We start from the raw sequence: 24,148 nt of genomic DNA on the forward strand, positions 1-24,148 counted from the left end.
TGGGATGGGGGGGGAGGGGGAATCTTCCTTCGTCCCCGGCGCTGGGGATGTGTTGTGCACAGTTTTGCTAACACGGCGGCACGTTAGCCATCTGCAAGATGAAGGCGGGCTGGGGCTACGGCTGGCTGGAAAAGGATGCTGAAGGGATGGGGAGGGGGAGGGAGGTCGGGGGAAAGCAAACCAAAACAAACAGGGGCGGCTGGGGGGGGGGGGGCTACACACCTTACACGGGGAGAGGAAAGCAGCCCCTAACTGTTGTCAACAGCTTTCGGTCTGCACCATTTCTCTGCCATATGGCCCGATCTTCACGACGGAGCTGAGGTTTTTAGCTCAGCAGCTTCGTACGAATCGTATCCCCAGCATCAGCAGTTATATATTCAGACATTTTTTTTTTCTCCTTAAATTTCCACTCCCTTTCTCTCTAATGGGAATAACTCACCCATCTTGTAGAGATCAAGTGCAACAGAAGGCGAGCTGGAGTCCCCAAGCTTTAGAAATCTCATTTCACCGTTTTTAACCCAAATAAGAGCGAATCCAATCTTCTGTACACCTGGGAATCTTTCCTTGTTCAAACACCGAGCCCTGCAGCCTTGGCTAAAGCCTACAGACAGAGAATACAGAGCGCTGAGCCAAAAGCCAGTGATGTCACCCATGCAACGTGAGACTCATTTCTTATTTCTCTAGCCTCCTTAAAGATAAACTGCACCACTTCCCAGGCAGGAAATGTCGAAGCCTTACTTTTTTAAGATGGGAAAATGTAAAACCTGGATTTAACTGGCTCCTGCTCATTCTTGGTCACAAGCCCTTACATTGTGTCGACCAAATCCAAGACAAGCGGAGCTGTTTCTTACTGCACGAAAAAATACCAACCTACTACGTAACACAGAGCATGAGCTTGGAAAAACCCTGGATTCAAGACCTTCTGTGTGATCCAGAAAACTGAGGCCTCCAGACTCTGAACTGTACTGTTTAAAAAGGAGATAAGCATGGGCATTTGCCTTGCATCAAAAAGCTCCAGTTCCTGGCACATCCTTGGTCTGTGAGTACCACAGCATCCTGGAGCTGGTGGAGGGACCTAGTTAGCCCCATGCAATATTTGGCTCCCCCACACCAGCAACTCCACGGCACGAATAGCAAACAACGCGGTTGCTCCTACTGCACCAAAATGTCCACAGCCCGATGCATCTCCACGGACAACTGCCGCCAAAATCTACATCCACGCTGGATCCCACCAGCTTTTGGCCCCTGAAGCCCAAGCTGTGTTATCTGAATAGAAAATAAGCACAGCCTTTATTGGAGCCCCTGGGCTGGTGACAGCCCTTGGCCCCAAGAGGGGAGTGCTGGGATTTTGCTGGCTTTTAACCCTAGCTACACAAATTGTACTTGCTCCAGTGGGGAGAGCAGAGGGGGGACATAGTAGCTCTTCATGTAGAAGTACATACTTGGACTTTCTTGTGGAATACAGCTGCATCAGAAAAAAACACACAGCTGGATCCTACCAGTTTTGGCCCCAAACTAAATTGTATAATCAAAAAAGGCAAGATGTCTCTTTCCATTTTACCTGGCAAAACCAGGTCCCAAGTCAGCTAGGATTTTCAGCTATGGACAAGCATCTCTTCCATTAAACAATTTTTGGTTTGAAAGGTACTGTATTGTCTACCCCCCTTGCATGATTACAAAACTTTCAAAGGAAAGTTGGTCATCCAAACCATAGACATTGTGATCATCCGCATCCTCTGAAACAGCTCTATTGCAAAATTTCAATGTTATGTTATGAATATTAACTGTATCTGGAAAGGTCTAAAGTTAATTGTTTTATTGAAACAAGGCACTGGTTTAAGTTTCTTTTTAGCAGTAACTTCCCTTTGTTGTTCATAATAAAGGCAAATATTTAAGGATCTAAGGCTTTTTAAAAACAGTTAAGCACAGGTGGGTCCACTTCTATAACTGGACTTTTCAAGCAACTACATGTCAGTACATAAAAAGAATTAAATTTTATAGTGGGCTTGGAGTAGCCATACTTGCTGTCTGTTTGGAGATAAAATTTAGAGATTTGTGGTCAAAAAGCTGCTGGCTCCTATAAGAAGAAAGCGAACAGGTTTCTTGTATTGCACCCACACAGAGATGAGAGTGCACCTGGATTTCTTTGTCAATTTTTAGCATCAAGACTCAAGCTGGAGGATGAGAACAGGGAACAAGCCTAATTTTACCAAACGTGTTTTTTGGCTGATAGGATTGTTGGATTTTCGATTTAAGCACAAGAGTCTGCTACATTTATTCCCTATTTAGACTGAACTGGAAGACAGAACTGTTTTCTGTCTAAACTGGAAGTTTAGACAGAACTGGAAAACTGGGGGTAAGAGCAAAATGGAGGACCCAGCTACTAGAGCTGTTTTTCTCATTATATTCGCCAAAGATATGTTAGGGGACAGGAAAATCATATAATGTAATCATACCTACATTTTTTTTTTCTAGTTTAATATTAGGATTATAGTCCAAAGAGCCAAGATTTTGTTGGACCCAGGCAGGTCCAGGTGCCGGGTTTTTCCCTCACACTCCAAGGCAGTAAGAGAGTTTGGGGCAGGGGGACTTTTGTCCCTGGAGAAGCCAGACTTGTTCCCTGTTCTTATTCTTAAATATGGGTCTGAAAGCCAAAAATTGGCATGCAGTTCCAGGTTTTATCTTTTTCTCTGAAAAGACATTTCAGTGGCAGTTTCTATGCATTTTTTTTTTTTTGCTTGCATTTGTAGCTTTATCAGATGGCAATCTATATCCTCCTGCAAGTCACCTTAAATATATAAATGTAGGAGAAAGTGTTGGATTTCAGATGAGCTCCACTTTGACTCTTAGAATTAAACATTTCTCTCCCTCATCATCATTATCTCCTTTTCTTTTCAGGAGGGGCAGAATATTGCTTGCTGCAGGCATTAGGAACCTTTCCTCTGTCTCTTCACAGGATTATTATAGACAGCCCCTTCTTGGAGCAAACAGATCATTATTAAAGCCTCTTCCTCCCACCCCCGTCTCGCCACAGGGGGAAAAAAACAATCCTTGTCGATCTTCAGATGAATGTAAGCTGGGAGAAAGGCATTAAAAAACCCCCCAAAACTCCACGCACACTTGGGCACACTACATGGAAACTATTCCCTACAGTGAATTAAGGGCATCTTGGCAAAGGAAGGTAATTCATGGGTCTTAAATGAATTGGGGAGTGAAAATGCAGTTTTAGTAAAGGATTGAAAGCTGAGGCTTTCCTTTCTGCAGGTTACGATTTCAGTGATCCAGAGGGAAAGCTAAAGCACATGGTTGCACAGGAAAAATGTCTGAAGGCATGGGACAGAGAAGTGGAGCCCGGCGAGTCTGTTCAGAGCAAATTCCTTGTGACAAGCCCTGTGCACTGCCTGCTAGACTTCACCACGGATGTTATCTTACAGACAGGGCCGGTCTCCTCTCCATTCTCTCCCAGGATCGTTTCTGCTTTCCTTAGCATCCTCCAGCTACCATCTCCCACCGCCTTCCAGGAAAGCTTCAGACACAAAAGCAAAGGGAGCGCCTATACGAAGCAAGGTACACACAGGCGGGGTGTTGGGTTAGAAGGGGGGAAGGGCAGAGTTAATGGACAACCAATTGCAATTTGCTTTTCTTCGTTTTTTTTTTTTTTACATCAAAATGACCTCCACCATATTTTTCTTCTTCCTCCTCTGTTTTTTTTCTTTTAAAGAAAAAGAGTTCAGTGCCATCTAGTGGGGGAGGGGATGGAGCAAGTCAATGTTCTTCCCATTTCCAGGGATCTGTACCACTAACTGTTATTCAACAGGGAGAGATGGTCCTCAGTATTTCCATTCTCTCTTTGTGATCTTCATGTCCCAAGAGGTGATGTTCAATTTACATGGCCTCCAGCCTTCATCCTTTGTAATGAACCACCTACTGAAGACAAAGGAACTCATACTAGTGTTGTATTACTTGGAGTAGCACTGGCTCTGGAGGCAGTTCACTGCTCTAATTACAGGATTTCAAATACAAGACAGTAATCAAACCAAACACAGATATAACAAATTATATCTACTAATGCTTTTTATCGTTCCAATGCACCTTGGATACTGGTGGGGGTGAATCCTCAGCATGCCAACCCTTCTACTAACACAGACATAAAAGATGCTGCCTATCCCATAGAAGCATCTTATGATAACTCCCACAAACACTTGACCCGTCAGTCAAACAGATTTTGGGGTGTTCAGGTGACTCAGAACCAAGCAGATGCTCTACAAAGGAAGACCTGGACCACAAAACACCATATAAAAGTTTGTTGACTAAAACCTGGGCATCTAAACCAGCTGTTAATGCTCCTTCTATCATTTTTTTTTAATAGAAAAAGGCATTTTCAGAAGGAAACATCAGCCAGCTGCATAAACACAACCTAGCCATACACACACGCACACAGAGACACATGGAGATTAGGCACACAGCTATGTACACACTTGTGTTTAGCTGTGCACACACTAGTATCTAGCTGCACACACCAACACCTAGCTGGACATCTTCTGCCCTCCCCCCTGCCAACTCCCCAAAGGCATTTGTTTTGCTCTCTCTAAAAAACCCATTTTGATTGCAAAGTTAAGCAAGTTCGTGAATGCCAGATTTAAGATCACCCATGCAACATTAATTCACCCCTTATGCAAACAAATTATGATACAATCTTTAATTACATGATTTTTGTTTCCATGGGTCTCCCGCTTTTTTCAGCACAAAGGATGGATGTTGCTCACTTAATGAACGCTATTCAAATTTTCTCCTATCCTTATCATCCAATGTGTGGTGCATGTACTATTTACTGCAGAGCATCCAGAACTTGTATTGAATACAGAATGATTAATTTCCTCATGGGCCTTTCTATAGTGGTGTTCTCATTGTAGTGTTTGAGGGCTGTTTTTTTTACAAACATCAATGAATTTATCTTCACAGCTCCCTGCTGAGGAACAGAGATAAAAGCCAATATTTTCAAACATGTCAGTGTATTTTGGGTGCTCAATTAAAGAAGCTTAGAACCAAAACTTTCAGAGTGCTTAGCACTTTCCTTCCTCAGAGAACAGCTCCCAGTTACCTTGGCTCTAGACACAGTGGGCAGTATTTCTACAAATTAGTGTATGGGTGACTGAACCTGGATACACAGAAAATGGGGACCACATGGACAGTAGTTGGGAAGAATGTCATTTATCTGAGTCACCTAGCTTCATAACCGCAACTCTCACAAAGGGTGAAATAAAATCAAATTTTCAATTTCAATTCAATTGCCTGAACCATGTGTCCATGATTTTTCCTACCTGAATTCATCTGCTAGGCTCACTACACAGCCTCCAAACTCTTCACCAAACAGCTGCCATCTCAGGACTGCAGAGTCCTCGTTCATCCATCATCTACCATGAATGGAAACAGAATTTGTGTAGAAAGTAGGACCTGATCGTGTATCTTACTTCATGAACACAAGACACAAGTGAATGGCAATTCACGGGCAATTTTTATTGTGGTGTTTTCTTAGTCTTGATTTAGTGACCTGAAGTTGTGACAAACAGGAGAAGCATGCATGAGCTGACACAAAATTAATCAGGGGGTCAGCAGCTGAATGGAGTGTAGCATCTAAAGAACAGATTTGTTTGGAGAGGAAGCAAAATGAATTGCTGAGCAGAAAGTGGGAAGACATGTAGGTGAGCAGTCCTATGTCATCTTTTTCAATAAAGCTGAGGGAATGGCCAACCCTAAATGGCCTCACACAAAGACAGGTAAAAGACAGTACCCAACTAAAAAGAACCACAGTATGATGCTGTTTTTCCAAAGACAAAACAAAACAAAACAAATGACTGGGAGCTTTCCACTAAAATTGCTTCCTCCTGTGAAAACTTACTCTTTATTATTTAGCTGTCAACTGTCAAAACCACATCACTGTTAACAACCTAAGGCTACACTGTGGACACTGCTTCTCATCAGAACATCTCCAAAAATATTTTTAAGCTCAGGCAAAACAAGGATGAACTTTTTTGAAGCAAATTATAATTAAACTTTCCCTCAAACTGCCCAGCGTGAACATCATGCTTGCAAAATGTCAGCCCAAGCAGTTAAAATTTAGCAAAGCTACAAGCTACTGAAAATAAGGCCTGGTAGGCAAACTTAGTCAACTGAAGACATTATCCCTGCACCACCTCCACACAGACTGAGTGTTCATGCGCACTGTGGTAAACTGCAGAATAACTTGGAACCTATCACTCCACCTTTAAAGGTGTTGCCATGAGTTTTATCTTTTTCAAGGTGTTAGGATCCAAATGTGTACCACACTCACAGGTGTGTGCCTGTCTCTCTGGAGTCCTGAGTAAACACTCAAGCTCTTGCAATGTCAGAGGAGAACCAAGAAAATATTTAAGAAAAATAAAACACCTAAGTTGCACATGTGTAAGTCTCTGTTGATAGAGGGAGTTCTGGGCTAGGAGACAACTCAGCCAAAGCATAGAGGCAATCTTTAGCCCTCAGGGCTATTTCAAATTCACTCCCTACAACAGAAAACACATCTCAGACCTTGCTTTCACAAACAGAGATTCAGCTTCACTCTGGTGCACTCTGTGATCCCAGCAGCCACTCTGTTATGCCTCCTGCTTATTGTCTTGCCAACTTGGTAGTCAACATCTTCATATTCTACAGCTTCTTCTCTGAGTTGGACTAGGTTTCACATGAACTCTCTCCTGCAGATCTGTTTCCCCAAATGCCTTGCTAAGAGGACTACTGTTTCATACAAGCCCCACTGTGCTTCCCCCAGTTTACCTTACGGATACATCAAGCCCAGCCTCCTACCCGAAATCCTGCTGCAGGAAAAACCCATTGTCTGCTGCAGTGATGAAGGTGACATTGCTGTGAATGCAGGAGTTAGTTATATAGCAAGGTTACTTGCTGCTTAAAGCCAGCTACAAAAGGAAGATGGCTCTTCGACATCACCATCATTGGGCTCAGCTGAAAACAGGAGATATTGCTTCTCATTAAAATTCATAGATCTTGCGACTTTTATAGAGATAGCAAGAAGAATCCAGGATGGCAATGATGAGATATTAGGGCCAAAGAGTACTGACTCAGAGCAAAAACTCAGACTTCTGGCTGCCAATAATAAGCATATTTTGTAAGAAGTTACTTTTATTCTTAAAGCTGCTTCTAACACATTGATCTTCAATACACTAAAGCCTGAATAATTCTGATTTTGCTGTAGTGCATCAATATTTAGTTCATATAGGCAGTCTTATATGAAGGTGCATCTGTAGTACTGTTAGTTTGCTTGACGTGGCAAGTCACACTACACAACCTTCCCTAAGCTTCTGACAGATTTCAGAACCCATTGTTCATTCCCAGAGAGATTTCTGGACATGAGTTCTACCAATGAGCAGTGTTTTGTGAACTAATCCACTGAAAGACAGAGCCACAGTCTTTGTAGACCACTAACACCATCTTTGGTAATGAATGTATCACATCTGTGATTGGCTCCCAGCTGCCAATTCAATTTGTTGCTTCTTTTAGTCACAATAGAAGAACAAGGATTAGTTAAAAATCAGAATTCATAGATCACAAGAAATCATCACAGAAGGGACTGGGAAGAAAACCAGTAAGCAAAACCAAAAATAGCACCTGCTTAGAAAAACTATGTTCTCTAAAAACACTCAATTTTGGAACATGACTCAGAAGTAAGACCTCAATCTTCATGTATTTCATTTGGCTGTGAAGTCCTAGCAGAGTAGATTCATTTAAAAATCAAAAAAGAAAAGAATGTATATACATATACATTGTGTGTCTCTCTGAAAGCAGCTGACATCTAGGGTGATAAACTCTCTATTTAGACATAAGTATGCTGCTATCTTCAACAGTTTTGCATTTACCTTTCCTCATTTATTACCACCAACAATATTTGCATGAAAATAAAGTATCTGGTTCTTCAGAGTTCATTCATTCATTTCCCCACACAAAACTTTAGCACTGTGATATCGCAATTGGTTGTTGAGGAATTGATTAGATCACAAAGAAAGGATTAGAGCTCCAGGTGGGAAACATGCAGCAGCAAGAGATGACTGCCTAAGCAAAAAGACCTAGTTTCCATGCAATTGCCATTGGTTTGTTAGTTTTAACAAAGAATAAAGGAAAGAGGAGGAAAGAAAATCTATACATTTCAGCAGAATTGCTACCAGTGCTCATTTTCTAAGAGATGGCAGCAGCTCCTTAAGGACTATTCTTCTTCTGTCAACACTGAGTTGAAATCACAACAGTTAGTTTCACATGCCATTGTTATTTTTCATTGGAAATTGCAATCCAATAAACCACTAAAAATACCACTAAATCTGATACACCAAATGAGGCATTTACAGAAACGTACAGCTTGATGTCTCTCTTCTAGAGCACCTTTCAGAAGCTAGGCATCTCAAAGTGCTTTACAGCAACAACGTAGATGATTACAGTGCAGTGAATGGATGCAAACTCGGTAGGTACAACGTGTTTGAGGGAAGTGCCTGTTTGGAGTGTCCTGCCAGGACAGTGAGTCGCTTTCCTTCCCACATATCTGACTTAGGGCCAGAGTGATCCCTACAGTCAAGAGGATTTATGGTTGGAGACCCCACGCAGCAGCTGACCATTTGCCCGTGACTTGCATGCTGGCAGCAGCAGCTGCAATTGTGAAGACCTCAAAGCTCAGTTCTGCAGGCACAGCCCCGTGCTGCCATTTTCGGAAATCCTGTTCAGAGCAGAATGGACCCGTTACTAGGGCAGACTGGGGCCACTGCAGCCAGGTTGGACACAGTTGGATTTCAAAGCTCAGTAGTAGTTAGCTGCTTGTCTGCTTAACTGATGGAAGAAGAGCACTCCAAGGCATCTCCAGCACTTCCAGTAAGCTCAGTGTAACAATGGCTTAGCAGGAGGACATCTCTAAGACCACGGCAACAAACTTGGCCCTTCTTTGAATACTGGGTTAGCACTAAGTACAACAGGGCCATTCACAGAGCAGGACTGAGCCTGAACGACTCAGGGCAAGCAACTGAAGACAGAAGGTCTTAACACCTCCAGAGAGTAATTTGTGCAGACTACCCACCACAGCAGAGCAAATGAGGAGTTTGATATGCTTTTGACAATTATTTGGGGTATTCAGTCATCTGCAACATAGTCATTATGGCTCATATTCTGAAGTTGTTCCAGTGAGAACTGCTGTGCCACGGAAGACATGTATTTATTCACCTTTGCTGTAAAGGCCTCAAGTAAGTACCCACAAAACAAGAAACAATGAAGAGTACTAGGCCTTAATGACCGTATGCTGATTGCCCAACAGGTATGTTAAAGAGATTGGCCTGCAAGAAGCTAATTCTCTTGATTGTTTCCAGAGAAATGGACTAAGGAACAAAATTTCCCACGGACAAAAATGGAAAAAAGAAAATTTGGGACTCATAACCATAAAATCTGGAGAAGGAATTTTTCACAGGAAAAAGGGAACAGATGCCCAGAGAGCACATGTAGGAGGTAGGAGCAGGGGTCATTCAGCCTGAGTACTGGCAAGGTCAGATAGAATGAGATGAATCAAAAAAACCTTTGCAGCTAAAAAGACAAGCATAAGCTGCAAGAAGAAAGATCCTGAATACTCCCCAAAACCTGCCCGCCAGACAGAAGAATGCTCCCACAGGCTGAAGAAACTGAGGCTGGGAAGTGCATGCAAGATTGATTATGTTTCTCTAGACAGGCAAATTCTGAGGCAAAGAGCAATGCCAGTTACCAGTGCTGTGTAAGGTCGCTGCATGTATCCTGGGGCTACCCTGACATAGTAAACAGCAGCTTCATGTCACCCACCAGGACCGAAGGAAAGAACTCCAAACTAAAACCAAAAAATTACCTGTTTCCAAGGCTCTGCCTCCAAAAGACTACAGAAGGGAGAAAGGCTAATCAATGATGTTTAGGTCTACAAAGAGTGCTACTGAGATGACTGGGTAACTGGGAGTCCAGCCAGATCTTGGAAAACCTGCTGACTTGCAAATAGAGACAGTCAGAGAGTGGATGGGTATCTAGAGTGCTCCCAAAGACCTAATGATGTATCCTGTGGTCAGCATTGGTTGAGATACCCTAAGACAAGAAGGGACCTAAACCAGGAAAACATGGAGAGAAATCTCCATTGGATTGCACCGTGGAGGTCAACAGGTATATACCATATCAAAGTCTGCCGAAACTCAGGGGACCCAACAGCTCACAAACCCAAGAGGTCTAGATGCTAGACAGCATCTTGACAAGAGTTCAGCATGCAGAAACAGAAACTTGAACCCAAAGAGACCCTACCAATCTCCTTGGGTGTTCTGTTTAAGAGATTGATGTCTTCCTGAAAATTTTATTGCTGGAACATTTTCATTCGCTCTTTGTTTTTACACTTGGTCAAACAGAGTTAGAGATGGACAGCTGTTTTGACCCCATTTGAAAACCTTGATGGATGTCCTTTCAGATGAGTTCTGCAAGGAATAATGGAAGAGAAACTGCAAGAGCTTTTATCAGCAGTGAGTCAGATGTCTCCATTATTTCTTCTCAACTGATTCCATCATTTTAATATTTTTCCTTTTTTCCTCCCCCCGCAATACTTTGTTCCAGCCAAGAAAGATGCATCTTTGTTACTATTACCTTTTAAAGTATTATGCTCATGTTGTTGGTAAAGTAAAAATAATACTTTACTTCTGTAGTATGTTTTTCACTAGGGGAAGCTGAAGCATTTTCTAAGAAACAATTATTCTTCACAACCCATTTCTGAAGCAGACATTATTATCCCCAGTTTACAGAGGGATGAAATGGCAGATAGGTTAATTAACTTGCTTAAGGTCATCCAGTGAGTTAGTAATGGAGCTACGAAAAAACAAGATTCAACAATTCTCATTCCCAGTCCCTTGATCTAACCACTAAGAAATATTCCTTCTCTTCAGTCTTAAGTACTTCATTTAAATCACTGATCATTTATTCTGACATATTGTTGAACTACAAATTAGCCAGTCTAAATGACAAGTATGTAGATGTGTGGAGATCTACAGCATCCTCCCCTCGCTTGCCTGTTCAGCTTCATGCACCCCCTGCTATGCTGAACAGCTCGCCTGCCATTAAAAATGGATGTGCTACAGTTCTTCTGGAGAGCTGTCAATACCATTTCAGGCATGAGTCCGAGGGCATCGCAAGAGAGAGGAAGAGCATTTGCTCTCTTTCCCCAGGAGGTAAGAAGGCTTCCTCAACAGCCCAGCTGTCCGGGAAAACAATAAGCTCAAGATGCCAACTGGCTTTGAAAAATAATTTCTATTTTTCTCTTATGCTGCATCTCACTCCCAAGTGTTTCCAGTGTTAGATAGCTGGAGTGGCAGTATTTAATAGCTGCATCTTTGTAGATTTCACTCTGTGGCATTAGTTTGGTGAGTTATTCTAAAGTCAATATATCCTTCAAATGCCCAGCCAAAGTCTGTCAGTCTCTTAATACAACACCTTATCTCCAGAGGGATTTGTACTGCTAGATGTCTCCATGGCTCAGCGTGAATTGCTGCGCAACAAAATACAGTTGAAGTTCACCAATTAATCATGATCACATAAAAAATGAGTAACAAATCTATTCTAAACACATATGTAGCCAATGCAGTTTTACCAAATGCTCAGAGGCTCCTTCTATTTGACTCAGATGAAGATAATTTTGTTCCCTCATGTCAATATAATAAGAAAATGTTAAGAGATCATCTTGCAGCATGAGATGATAGTTCTAAGCATAAGACTTAGGAGTGAAGCTGATTACTGTGTCATACAGCAACTACTCAGATACCTCATTTCCAAGATCAAATGAAACAAGTTCAGACTCTTCTTTCCTCTAAGTGTCAATAAAGAAGCACCAATGAGCAAACTGTCACCCTGATCTTTTTTTCTTTCTGAGTATACCTTTGCCTTCTCAGGACAAACTCACAGTGGCTCAAGTGCTGGATTTTGCCAAAAACCTACCTGAAGACTATTCAAAATTCAGTTGTAACTAAAACATATACACAAGAGGAATTAACCAGATAGGGAATTCCAAATCACTATTGACCAAATGAAATAATTCCAGACCAAATTACTGCCAACTATTTGTAAAAACGTCTTCCCCGTACTTTATCATGAGGTCTCTTCCTCTTTTTTGGCTGCTCTGCACGTGCTTTGTGCATGATTCTTCACTCCCTTGATTTCTTTCCTTCACAACAGTCCCCATGCAGAGAATGCCTATGTTGTCTCTCAGCCCCAAGTCAACTCATTCTCCTTTAACTCTTTTCTAAGGTTTCACTTTTTTCACTCACGTGTCTGCCACTGATTTTCTTCTAAATAATTGCTGACAAGTCAAAACACTTTCCTCTATTTACAACAAGAAGCTCAGGAGGATCTAACAACATGTCCATAGAATTCATCTCATTGCAAGCCCGTTCCTGTTGTCAGCCTCCGCTGCTTCCTTTCATTCCCTGTTACTACTATCCCTTAGTGCATCAAGCCTAATTTGGACTGTGAAAACCTCAGAGTGGGGACATTCACTTTATGTGTCCAAAAGACTCCACACACACTTACAGCGCTATTTAAAGAGCATTACATTGGTCTAATTAGACAGGTGGATCTGCATAGCAGTGTAGATACCACCAGCTTCAGGAACTGGAGGTCTAGCTCTTGTGCACCCCATCTCCGTAACTACCCCATCATGCTGCACTAGGGTGAAGGTGGATGAGCTTCACAAAGATGAAGGAGTGGAACATAAATGTCTTCCACTCCTGTCACCTTCCCATGGTGATAACTAAAATAATCAGCAAAAGAATACCTTCTGTGACTAGAGGCACAATAATAAAGAGCTTGGACAGCAGTCCAGCCATCATCCTGAACATTAAGTACTAGCAACTAAAAAAGGAGTGCAGCCACCAGTATACCGCTGATGGTAATTATTCGCAGGGATACAGGTTACAGCACTGCTAGGCAGCCAAACTGGCCTGTCTAACCTGTTCTCACAACAGGCATCATGTCAGGGAGAGTGATTTGGACAGTGTCCTCCACAGTGAAATACATCACCCAGTGAGTTAAACTCCCCAGGACAATCTAGGGAGACACAGTCCCTCAGATGAGGTGTGCAAGACAATTTATGGCTACATGGATTGCAAAGCAGACCATGCTCCGCTTCTGCAAATTTGCAGATGTGTTGAGTTGTCACTTTGTTGACTGTTGTGACCTTGATATTCTTTCCTGAGTGTCTGTACACTGCCTTACTGGCTAATACGCTAGCTAATGGCTGGGTGCTTTGCAAGCAATTCTCCTCATAACCACAGTAATAACAGTGATATAATAATGAAAATATGCTCTTGTGAGTGCACGTTTACTTTATTGCTGACCTCAGATTTAGTAATATTTGCATGCTGTTGCACAGCTGATAGGAGAAACAACTGATTTTAGAGGAAAAAAGGCAGAAGAAATTAACTATATGCAGACCTGTTCATATATGTGTGCTTCCATCACACCAAAAAAAGCCATGCTGGAGCCTGCAAAGTGTAGGCAACAACACTGGGTCTCTGAAGAGAAAATCTTTGTATTGTGACTACTTCCTAGTGATCCAGACCTGTGATGTGTAACTATGAATGACAAAGTCAGTTTGCCTACTGCCCTGATAAGGAACAGCCATAATTCTCACATCAGCCTAATCCACTAAATGTCTCTGTCCTGAAACTCAGCAGAGTAACTTTAGACTATCAGACCCCAGGGCAATAATGTTGCAGAAATCCAGAAATGGAACCAGAGCCATGCTACTGGGTCCACTTTTAGGTAAATCAATACTTTGAGGGAAAGAGGAAGATGTGTTTCCATGGTCTATATGCCAAATTTCTGAGTGTGGGTAAAATGCAAGAAGAATTGGATATTTTCATTGATGAGGAGAAATGAGATCAAACTGACATAATTACTAAAGCAGGCAGCATGATTTACCAAACCGGAATATTAAAATATTTTGCCACAACCCTTTTAAACAAATAAAGAAATTTGAAGATGTGAGAAGGTGAAAGTACATATTAAACCACCACCACCATTATTTTAGAGGTGCAGAGACAGTAACTTGTCCCAATTAACCCTACTAAAGAGGGGTGGAATGGAGTGGAGATGGCTACTGAAAATTAGACTGCTTATTCCTCAAAAAAATTCTAGAAAAAATGTGCTCGATTTGGAGCTGTATGAGAAAAAAAAACCAAATAGCCAGCAGCCATGTCTCATTAGATTTTCCAGAACTTATTTTCTATGACAGAAGTTATTCCAGTCTATCTGGAATAAGTAGTTTGGAACTCATAATGTTTAAACAATTTAATCATGGGACAAAAAAAGCGGTGGTTGCTTAGGAGCCAGCAATCACAATTTGATTATAACAAATGAAAAAGGACAGTCCCAGCCAAGGAAATACTCTCCTACACAGAGATACTTCAGAAAGACTATCTCCATCAAGATGAGAGAAATGATGACAAAAATACGGTTCAAAAATAGAGGTAGAAATATAAATGAGAATTCTTATGCTCTTACTCCATAGTCTAAGTCATGATTGCATAATTAACAAAATGGCCAATTTTGGCTGAAGGACAATTTTGGCTCAGAAGCAGGGTGAAGGAATGAAACACTCAGAAGTTAAAAGCATAGTATTGCACAATGTGGAAAGGCAAAAATATAGGAAAAAATGTTCTGGAGTATAAAAAAAATGAAGACTACAGAAAATGCAAATGTAATGTGACCACAGACTGTAAAATGGGGAGTGCAACAATGCCGAGGTATACGAGTAGGTAGAGATGGCAAAATATCACAGAAGTGGCAGAAATGGTAAAAACTTCTACTCCCTCCTCAGAAAGATTAAGAGGCCCTTTACTATCTACTTAAAAAAAAAAAAAAGCACTTTTCAGTCCATCAGAACGTAATGAAGATGGTAAACAACATCTACTGGAACAAACATTTTAAAATCAGGATGTTTAGAGAACTTTTGTATAACAATTTTTGAAGAACCGGCTAAAGAAATCCCAGGAATGTTAGTTTTTAATAGATCTTGGAATATGAAAGAAATTATGGAAGATCATGCCAACGTTCAGAAAGGGCAAGAGAGGTGGCCTGGGTGCCTAGGCCGCGGGGCTGATCTGCCCAGGACAAGCACGGAAAAGGTGACAGAAAATTAATCAAGGAAGGACAAAGGAATAACAACCTATTTAATGCCAGCCAGTGTACGCTCTTCCAGAAAACAGATCTAGCCAGACAAACCCGCTTTCATTCTCTGATGGCGTTACTCATTTGGCTTATAAATGTAATCACATAATTGCCATTTACTCAGATGTTTGCAGGGAGTCTGATTTAGCACCTCCTGGCACTGATTAAAAATTAGCATAAATCGAGCACCGGGAAGGCTCCTGTGAAGTGGGCTCGTGGGGAGCCAGAGGCCCCCCCACGAGCTGCGCCTGGGGGGGGGACCCGGTGCCTGGCCTCACGCCTCAGGGGTTTCCCGCCGCTCCCCTGGGCCCTCACTCCAAGGCGAGTGACCACGAGGCGCGGGCAGGGGACCCGCATCGCCTCCGAGCACCCCGACAAAAGGCCGTATGGTGCGGGGAAAGAAGAGACGGGTCAGCTCGCCAGGGGGGAGCGGGCGGCGGCGGCGACCACCGAGCCGCCCCGCCCCGCGCCTCACAGAGCCCGACGTCACCCGCCGCGACGCCTCGGCGGGGAAGCCACTGCGCATGCGCCGCCGCGGACGCCCTGCCGAGCTGCGCCGCTCTGCCCGCGGGTCAGCCCGGGGCGCTGCCGGGGGCCGTGAAGCAGAAAGGGGGGAAATGGGCTCCGGGCGCTCGTCCCGGGGGGGTTCGGCCGAGCCTGCGCCGCCTCCCGGGCCCTGGGGCGGGATCCCGGGCCCCGCTGGGGCTGCCGGGCGGGTAGCGCAGGCCTCTGGCACCGGGGAGGTGGCTGGGGCCACGCCGAGGTGCGGTCGGAGCCCCCGGGTGGGTTTCCCGGGTCGCCCTCCTGGAGGGGAGCGAGGCCGCCGCGGAGCGGGGGGCGGCAGGGCTTGCTGGAGGGCGGCAATGGGCCGTGCCCGGCTCGGGTGCCCCTCTGGCCGGGCGGCGGCCCGGGGCGGCCTGCTTTTCCCTGTGTGGGCACGGAACAGCCAGGAGGAGTTCTGGAAGCAGAAGGTTCTCCTGGCATATGCGAAGTGAGACGAGCTAGCGGATTGGGAGGAAAAATCCCAGCCTAGGATGGGAAAGCAGGGCTTTGGGGAGCAGGTGAAGGAGCAGCACTGCGTGGTGGTCTTGGTTTAGGGGTGTTAATTACCAGTAGATGATCCTGAAAGTATCATTGCTGTGAGTGACAAGAACAAAACTGTTCTTCTGGTAGCATCCACAGAATCGGAGGTCACCCTAAAACAGGCTTTGGATAGCTCCGGCACTGGGGAGTTTGTAGCCTTCGCCTTTCTTATGTCTCAAATGTTCTTAGGCTGGTAAGGATTAATGGAGGTCTCCAGCCTTGGCTCGGGCTATTTGGATTCCTTTAGCAATTCTGAAGTGAAAAGCAGGTCCCTCAGACCACTAGTTTTCATTGTTTAGGAGCCAAAGGTATTTTTATTTTAAGGCTGCAGTTGGAAGAGGTTAAGCAAGCTTTGCATCCGAGTTGAGTCTGGTGATATTTTCAGAGTGATGATGTGACGAAGAGTTTTGGGGACAATTTGTTGCTTTATCTATGAATGTAGGAGTTAGGACTGGCTGTTCTGAAATGGGTGATTTAGCAAGACTTGGAGATCATTCCCCAACGTAATAGATGTTCACATTGAAGTGCTGCACTGCAATCATTTAAGAGCTTCTATCTTCTCACACTAGGCCTGCTGCCTTAACTGGAGATCTCTGACACGTTGCCTTCCCTTAATTACTTTTCCCATTATTCTCTTTGACTCAGATTACTTGTATTATTTTCATGCTTGATTTTTTCCCCCTTGCTTCCTTTCTAGTGCTTTGCTAACAGGAGCAAATCAAAGTAGACAGTTGTATATCAGGTCCTCCAGTGGGCAGACATAGTGAGGTTATGAATACTTCAGATCTGTGTTATTAAACAACAGGCTCCCTGTTGTCATACTAAAATGGACTTAGCCCTGTCCTGCTGATTACTCTTGTCCCTGCTCCATGCTCTTTAATTTTTTATGCTCATCTTCTGGAATCAGCTGTGCAATACTTCTTAAAACAAGAATTTTAAACTTTAACGTAAGTGTAGTGCACTTGAATGAACCCCACTTAATTTCTCTGGAGACTTATGTCATCACTTATTCAAAAAGGCACAGTACAGGCAATGTACAGCTTCAAATACAGGATTATGGGAATCTTATTCTTGTCTATTACATCCTATTCTGCAAAGAAAGAATACAGTAAAGATTAAAAGAGCAGCAAAAATGGGGAGGGCTAGGAAACCTAAGAGAAAACCCTTCATAATCCTTTAAAAGAGTGTGGATGTTGTCTCTGGTGGCCTAGTAACAATGATTTTGTCCTCGGAGCATTTTTGTTGCAGAGGTGTCTTTAGGTAGGAAGTGGCTGAAAGAGAATGGGAAGCTGCTGATGTGGGATTTTATTGGGAAAAAAAAAATCTAGCACAGGGAAATGATTTCTTTCTTCTCTTAAAAAGAATCAATATCAGGAGAGACTGAAAAGAGAATGGAGAAAAAGCTGATGGAAATGATCAAGGGAAGGGAGTTGAGATGGGAAAGATCTATATGATTCATATAGAGAAACGATTGATTTTATTTATTTTTACAGTTAATAGGCTGTTTTTGCTAGGTGGACTGTAACAATGTTCATACAGTGTTTTAAACAGGGTGAGACATTTTCATGAGGAAAAACTTCCAGGTTGCTTCCTCAATATGTTTAAATGGTGTCTTACCTTGTGCTTGCGTAGAAGTCAGAGGCATTGCAGTTGGCACCATTTTTGACAGAGTTCACACCATAATTGTTCCTGTGACTGGAGTTTAAAGGTAGCCTTAAGCAAGCTGAGTGGGATCTGCTAATAAACTATGGTAAATTGTCTTTCAGTGTAGGTACTTTTATAGTCCGTATTGCTGTCTGTAGTGCCTAGTTAGGCTGGTAGCTGTACCTTAGCGTAGACATTCTTTATATGCAGGATTATGTACTAAGAGTTAGACTGATTTCATGCAAGGTGTGTGTGACTTCAAACATGTGATCAGTGTACAATGAGTTGTTTTGTTTGCCTTAATTCTGGGATACCTTGCAATATTCAGTCATCTTAGAGTTGTGGTTCTCTTGTGTTTCCTTTTGCAGTAAGATCCATCTGTCTATGTGTGCCTGCTCTTCCTTGGGAGATGTCTAATGTTTCCAGTTATGCCCTTCGAATGGCCCGGCTGAGTGCTCAGATATTCGGAGAAGTTGTCAGGCCAACTGACTCGAAATCAATGAAAGTAGTGAAGTTATTCAGTGAGCAGCCTTTGGCCAAGCAGAAGGAGGTCTACAGCTGGTATCCACCTCACAACACCTACTATGCCCTCATGAAGAAACTCCGTTACTTTGGTCTCTACAGGTAATATCTGTGCTTGTAGGGTGGGAGCAGGACTGAAGGTGGGAAAGGGGTGGGTGTGAGTTCCGTTACAGTTTTTTTTCCTTAAAGGAAAGGGGAACATAGAAAAGAGTTTAGTTAGAATATGGTGCATATGGAAAGATGTACTTGATTGTTGCACTGAGGACAAGGAGAGTAAAATAAGTGACTACTGTCTAAGTAACTTTTACCATAATTAGAACCTTTTGTGAGAAAGACTTTAGATGTAGTTATGGGCAACCAGTTATATCGGAAATAGTTCTTGCTTTGGCTTTGTGGGGAAGGGTAAGAGAGCTTTCTTGTAGACAAGAGATGGGTCTGTAGTTCTGAATATGGCAAATGAATGTGCTACAAAAAGGTGATGCTACCTTAACTCAAAAAATTGCACGAAGACAGTCTTACCATATATTCTTCAATCACTTAACAGCTAATATCTAAAATTTAGAAGACAAGGAAAGTCTGTGTTAGGCTGGAGGAGCTTTTTATCCTTTAAAATAATTAAATTAAATTCAAATGTGGTTTAAATAGCCTTGTTAATTCCAGCTTCATCCAAACCAGTTGTCTTAATTTCTAAATGAATTTCCACAGTCTTGAGTAGGAAAAACTGCACTGCTAAAGGAACATCAGCAGGAGTCAAATGCAGTTCGTTGACTTCAGTCAGGTAGCACTAAAGAAAACCCTTAAAAGTGAGGCTGCTGACCTTGTAAAGTCAAAACAGATTAATTTCTATTGCTCTATCACAATGTTGACCATCAAGGATTGCATCCAGCATGCTCTTTGATTAGGTGAGCATGCAGATATTTTCTAGAATAGCTGTTTGTTGATACAGAAAGCCTCAATGACATGATAATGTTCTTTACTCTTCTTCCCCTCCTAATCTCAAGTTCCTTCTCTAGCTGCTTTGTATACAAAGAGCTTGTAGAGGATCAGGTTTTGCTGGTCAAATATATAATGAAGAGTCATAGACTAATAGGGGCTGGTAATAATGCACAAGCTTTTTGTTTCTTTTTTAGTGAAGTTGTGTTTAAAAATAGCAGTGCAGCATCTTAGGCTACTTAGGATGCAGGTGTGATCTTTGAAAAACACCTTTGCACTGAAAAATACAGGGACAGAGATTAAATAGAATTTTAGAACATTGTTGAGGATTCATTATCTCTGCCAGCCCCTCTATCCTCCTTCCTGTTTTATTCTTCTGTTAAGATTCTACCAGTAGCTGATGCCTTCTTCATAACTCATTCTTGAAGTCACCTGAGAGCAGTGTCATGTACTGTCATTACTGCTCAGTGTACCCCTGTTTTAGAAGCTAATGACCTGAGCTTAGTATCTAGCACAGAAACACAATGTGCTATTGCTAGACTGCTGAGCTAGATGAGGAGGGGGAAATTCTCATTCTTGTCTTTTTGTGATTTTTATATTTTACTGCTCATTCACACACAGTGGATCGATAAGTGCAATGGAAGTAATATATATATGCACACACCATTTGTTGCTGAAAAGGGCAACCTTGTTAGTTCTGAAAGTACTGGAAGAAATCTTTCATGTTATTCAGTCCAGAATTACTGCTAGCAGTAACATTGAATACATTGCAGTGAGTTTCAATATGGACTTCACTGTCAGAAAAAGTTTTGAGGGTTTTTTTCATTATTATACAGTTCAAAGAACCTTTCACATCTAGGTATTCCAAGAAATAGAGTAAACTTTTTTCTTTCCTCCCCCACCTAGGGATGAGCATCAGGACTTTAAAGAGGAGATGAGGCGATTGAAAAAGCTCCGTGGGAAGGAAAAACCAAAGAAGGGGGAAGGAAAGAGAGCTCTCAAGAAGAAATAGTACCACTTGGGCAATATAATGAACTACTCTGGAAATGCTGGAGAACAGCTGTAACCCAGGCTTTCTGTTCCCAGCTGGAGAGGGCTTGGCATGTGAGCTGTGTGTGGGGCACAAGAAACTGAAATACTGGAGTCCATCTTGGGAGTGCACTTGGGTCTTTGTGGTTTTATTCGTTTTGAATTTCTGTAATTTAAATATACTGTATATTGTAGCATGTAAGAGCCCTCTCTTACCCAAGTAGTAAAAACAATAGTAAAAAAATAAGTGCTCAGTGTTTTTCTTGCAAACACCTGTAGCTGTTTCAGTTTTCTGGATCTGGAAGATTGTTTGATTTTTTTCATTGTCTGTTTTACTTTCTTGGATTAATATCAACACTGTTTTGCATGTGGCCACAAAAAAGTAAGGTTTCCTACTTCTACTGCTGCTTGTCATCTTGCCTATTACAATGAGTTTCACTTCAGGTGGCTTTAGGTTTTTTTCGTTTTGTTTGGGTTTTCTTTTTTTTTTTGAAGTTGCTGTTAGAATCTATTGTTCTGCGTTCTACACTGGACAATATTTCATGGTCCATTGCCTGCCCACAGCACTTTCATTGTACCTTGAATATTTAGATGCTGCAACAGAAGAGGATGAAATATGAAGGCTCAAACTTTTCCAGTTTGAGAGCCCCCACTAATTAAAATACAGTATTGTAAGTTTACTGTAATAAAAGGATTTTGAATTTATTTTGATTGCCTGGAGGACATGTATGAAATACTTCATAAGGTGATGAACAGTTTTACTGGTATTCAGTATATGGTTTTATCACTAGGCTCCTTCAGTGTTGCTAATATTAATGATTGTGTACATCTACCATTCTTCCTGTCGGGGAATAGAAAGTACAGAATGCAGCTGTGCTGCTCTGCCTGGCCAAGTGTGCATCTTGCCTGTGTATGCCCTGAAACAGCATCTTATAATTTCCAGACCATGTAAGTTTAGAGGAACATCCTTGAGGTAGTAAAGGAGAGCTATTAAAAATGTAGAGTGACTAGAGCAAAAAGTATTGCACAGTTATCTTGCGGTATGCTTGATTTTTGTGTACAGAGGCATTCTGAAGTAGGGAGGAGTACTAACCTACTGACATTTCTAAACCAAGCTTGTTCAGATGTAAGTGTATTTGAAGGGATCTGTGATCATTGAAATGAGTGGATCTACATAAATTTGTAACAGCTCAACAACTGTACTTCACCAAGGTTATTAATTGAAGAGGTGCTGATTGTATTAAAGGTGTTTCTGGTGAGCTGTGTAGTTCTTCATGTTCCTTAGTGAGTGTCACCTGGTTTTCTAAGCTTTAAGAGAAGGTGATTTTAGGTGATCTGTGGTGGTGTGAGAGAAGCACCTGAGTTCTTACCACTACAGTACAGAGGAGAGATATATATATTTTCCTAACTTCCATAGCATTTTGTTGACTGTGGTAAGATTCTCATTCTAATTTAAAATCTTTTTAGTAACTTAAAACTTTGCTCAACTCTAATGTGCCTATGGCATTTTAGTGTTCCATGTGTTGTCTGTGCATTGTGACCTGACTGGTACTGAAGTATACAGAGCCTGTGATGAGCCCTCTGAGAGGTACTGGGTTCCTGGGCTGTGTGCGCGCAGCCCAGGGGAAGTGGTCTGGTTCCCTTGGATTCCTCTTGAGGAAGAAGAGTGGCATGGAGCCACGTACTAGGCAGGAGAGGGAATTGCCCGTAGTAGGAAGGTTGCTGCTACCTGACACTGTGTTTCTGGCTATGGCTGCGACGGGTGAAGTTGCTCAGTTTCTTGCTTTGGTGGAGAGAAAGACCGGTTCTGAACCTCTTTAGCAGAATTAACTGTGGCAGCTTTGGACAGCTGGTGATTGTACTTACAACAGCTTTGTAGGCAAGAACTTGATGTCTTCTAAAATTAAACCAAAGATCAATAAAAATGTTTTCTCTGTAATTTAAGATGAAAAATCAACAGCATCTTTTTTTTGTTCCTCTGAAACACTTAAAGCTTTGACAGCATGAACATGCAGGGGCGAGAAAGTGTGCATGCATCAAAAAGTGAATTATGGTCCTGCTCCAGTAAAGTAGGTATGCATGGCCTTAAACTGTGTGTGTGTGTGGAGACCTGGTTATAAGTATACATGTAATGATATATTAAAGTACAGTGTGACTGGCCATGCTTACGCTTCTGAATCCACATTTAGCCTACTTAAGGACTGAGGATCTACAGAGCCTACTGAGGGCAGTGAATGCTACAGGTATTCTGCATATTAGTGTGCCACCTTGCTAGACATAGATATGGACTCAGCAGTGTAATATTAGATAATTAGGCTTGGGGATCGGATCTGTTTTTCCTTGTCTACACCAAGCCACCTAGCTATTTATGGATTTTCAAGAAGTTCCTGTCGAGAACAGGAAAGCGAAAGGCTTGTTTGTCTACTCATCTATAATGATCCCCTTTGCAACCTGCCAGAGCAAACCTGCTCGAGAATTAAAGCATCACCCTGGGGACGTACTTTGGGAAGATAGTTACAGGAGCATATCCAAAAAGGGAGAGAAACTGATGGAAGTGGCTGTGAAGTAAGCAGATGTGAAACAAGTGGACTGAATTGTTGATTTTCATCTCTTCACAGCATTTGCAAAAGCAAAGTGGATGGAGTAGAAAAATGTTAACTTTTTATTAAAAAGAGCAGTGTAAGTACAAGAAAGGTTCCCCTGCCTAATTTTTCATGAACCTTCTTCTTTAGTACTCATTTGCTAGAACTAGGTCTTCTCAAAAATGGCTGTTTCCCCTCCCCTGAGACTTCATAAAATAACAATGATTCAGCCGTTATTGGAGTATATCCTAGTATTAGGATAAACCATTGCTTGCTTGGAGTGTTAGTGTAACTATTTTGTTCCAGAAAATACAGCCTTCTCCTCTCCATAGGTGGGACAGAAATAGGCACTTTCCTACCAATCTGTGCTCTGTCATTTAGGAATAGACACTGCCTGAAGAAGGCCATGTTTTGTGAATTGCAGGGTCTAGACAAATTGGAAGTCAATCCTGACACATCATGCCAAGTATTAATGCAGTATGTGTATTTAGGAGGGGAAGGAGAGGTTCAGCCATTTTCTGAGGGGTAAGGATGTGCTTTACACAGCTATTGGTATAGTGGCACATCATTTTATGTACAAATTATCAAGCTCAATTAGATTTTTATTTTTGGCTTTCCCTTTACAATGATTCATTTCACCATTCAAACTCTGGTGTGTTTTGTTACAAAATTCACTCTTTTCCTGAGGGTGTGAGCTGACTGTCCTCAGCAGATGTTTAGTTTGATGTTTTAATTCTTGATCAGAATAAACCTGGTTAGCTGATCTCCAAGGGACTGAGAGTCAGAACCCTAACCTCTTCCCAATCCTGAACAGCTTTATTAAGTGCCACTGCTTCCTTATTTTATATGGCTTTATGTCTGTCTTTAATTATAGTCTGGTAAAATATCATCATAGCTGCTGAGTACTGCCTTGATAATCACAAGTTATTTTGTAAACAGGCTGACCCAAGTGCTGTATATATCCTATAGAGAGCACAGCTATTGCTAGAACCTCTTACTATTGAAAATCCTGTAGACAGGCCAAAGTTCACTTGCATATGACCACACTTTGTAGTGGTGGAAGGAAAAAAAAACGCAACGCAGTCTTGCTTTCTGGCAAAGGTACCAGTGTGTTAAAATAC

General features: G+C 42.2%; 2 protein-coding genes across 3 annotated transcripts; one reads left to right on the forward strand and one right to left on the reverse strand.

Moving 5' to 3' along the window:
* Positions 1-15,508: 15,508 nt before the first annotated feature.
* LOC104831034 (basic salivary proline-rich protein 4-like) lies at positions 15,509-17,977 on the reverse strand. The gene is made up of 2 exons (XM_010566351.1): positions 17,935-17,977; positions 15,509-16,161 (listed from the first exon to the last, which is right to left on the reverse strand). Exons 1-2 carry the CDS (start codon positions 17,975-17,977, stop codon positions 15,509-15,511), a joined length of 696 nt encoding a protein of 231 aa, XP_010564653.1.
* On the forward strand, positions 15,776-20,583 carry MRPS33 (mitochondrial ribosomal protein S33). 2 transcript variants are annotated; one of them, XM_010566256.1, is made up of 3 exons: positions 15,776-15,805; positions 18,330-18,585; positions 20,323-20,583. In XM_010566256.1, exons 2-3 carry the CDS (start codon positions 18,371-18,373, stop codon positions 20,426-20,428), a joined length of 321 nt encoding a protein of 106 aa, XP_010564558.1. In that variant the 5' UTR covers positions 15,776-15,805; positions 18,330-18,370; the 3' UTR covers positions 20,429-20,583. The 2 variants fall into 2 exon arrangements, with proteins under 2 accessions (XP_010564558.1, XP_010564559.1); XM_010566257.1 differs by lacking the exon at positions 15,776-15,805 and adding an exon at positions 16,292-18,067.
* The last annotated feature ends 3,565 nt before the right edge of the window (positions 20,584-24,148 follow it).

Source organism: Haliaeetus leucocephalus, unplaced genomic scaffold (assembly GCF_000737465.1).
Source record: "Haliaeetus leucocephalus isolate CR32 unplaced genomic scaffold, Haliaeetus_leucocephalus-4.0 Scaffold206, whole genome shotgun sequence".
NCBI classification, from domain to species: domain Eukaryota; kingdom Metazoa; phylum Chordata; class Aves; order Accipitriformes; family Accipitridae; genus Haliaeetus; species Haliaeetus leucocephalus.

What these genes read in the sequence shown, in the direction of transcription:
- LOC104831034 (XM_010566351.1), bottom strand. Translation starts at nt 17,977, where the DNA reads ATGGTGCCAACTGCAATGCCTCTGACTTCTACGCAAGCACAAG. An exon ending in GACTTCTACGCAAGCACAAG is followed by an intron (nt 16,162 to 17,934) that starts GTAAGACACCAT and finishes GTGCCCACACAG; the next exon opens with GGAAAAGCAGGCCGCCCCGG.
- MRPS33 (XM_010566256.1), top strand. Translation starts at nt 18,371, where the DNA reads ATGTCTAATGTTTCCAGTTATGCCCTTCGAATGGCCCGGCTGAGTGCT. An exon ending in CGTTACTTTGGTCTCTACAG is followed by an intron (nt 18,586 to 20,322) that starts GTAATATCTGTG and finishes TCCCCCACCTAG; the next exon opens with GGATGAGCATCAGGACTTTA.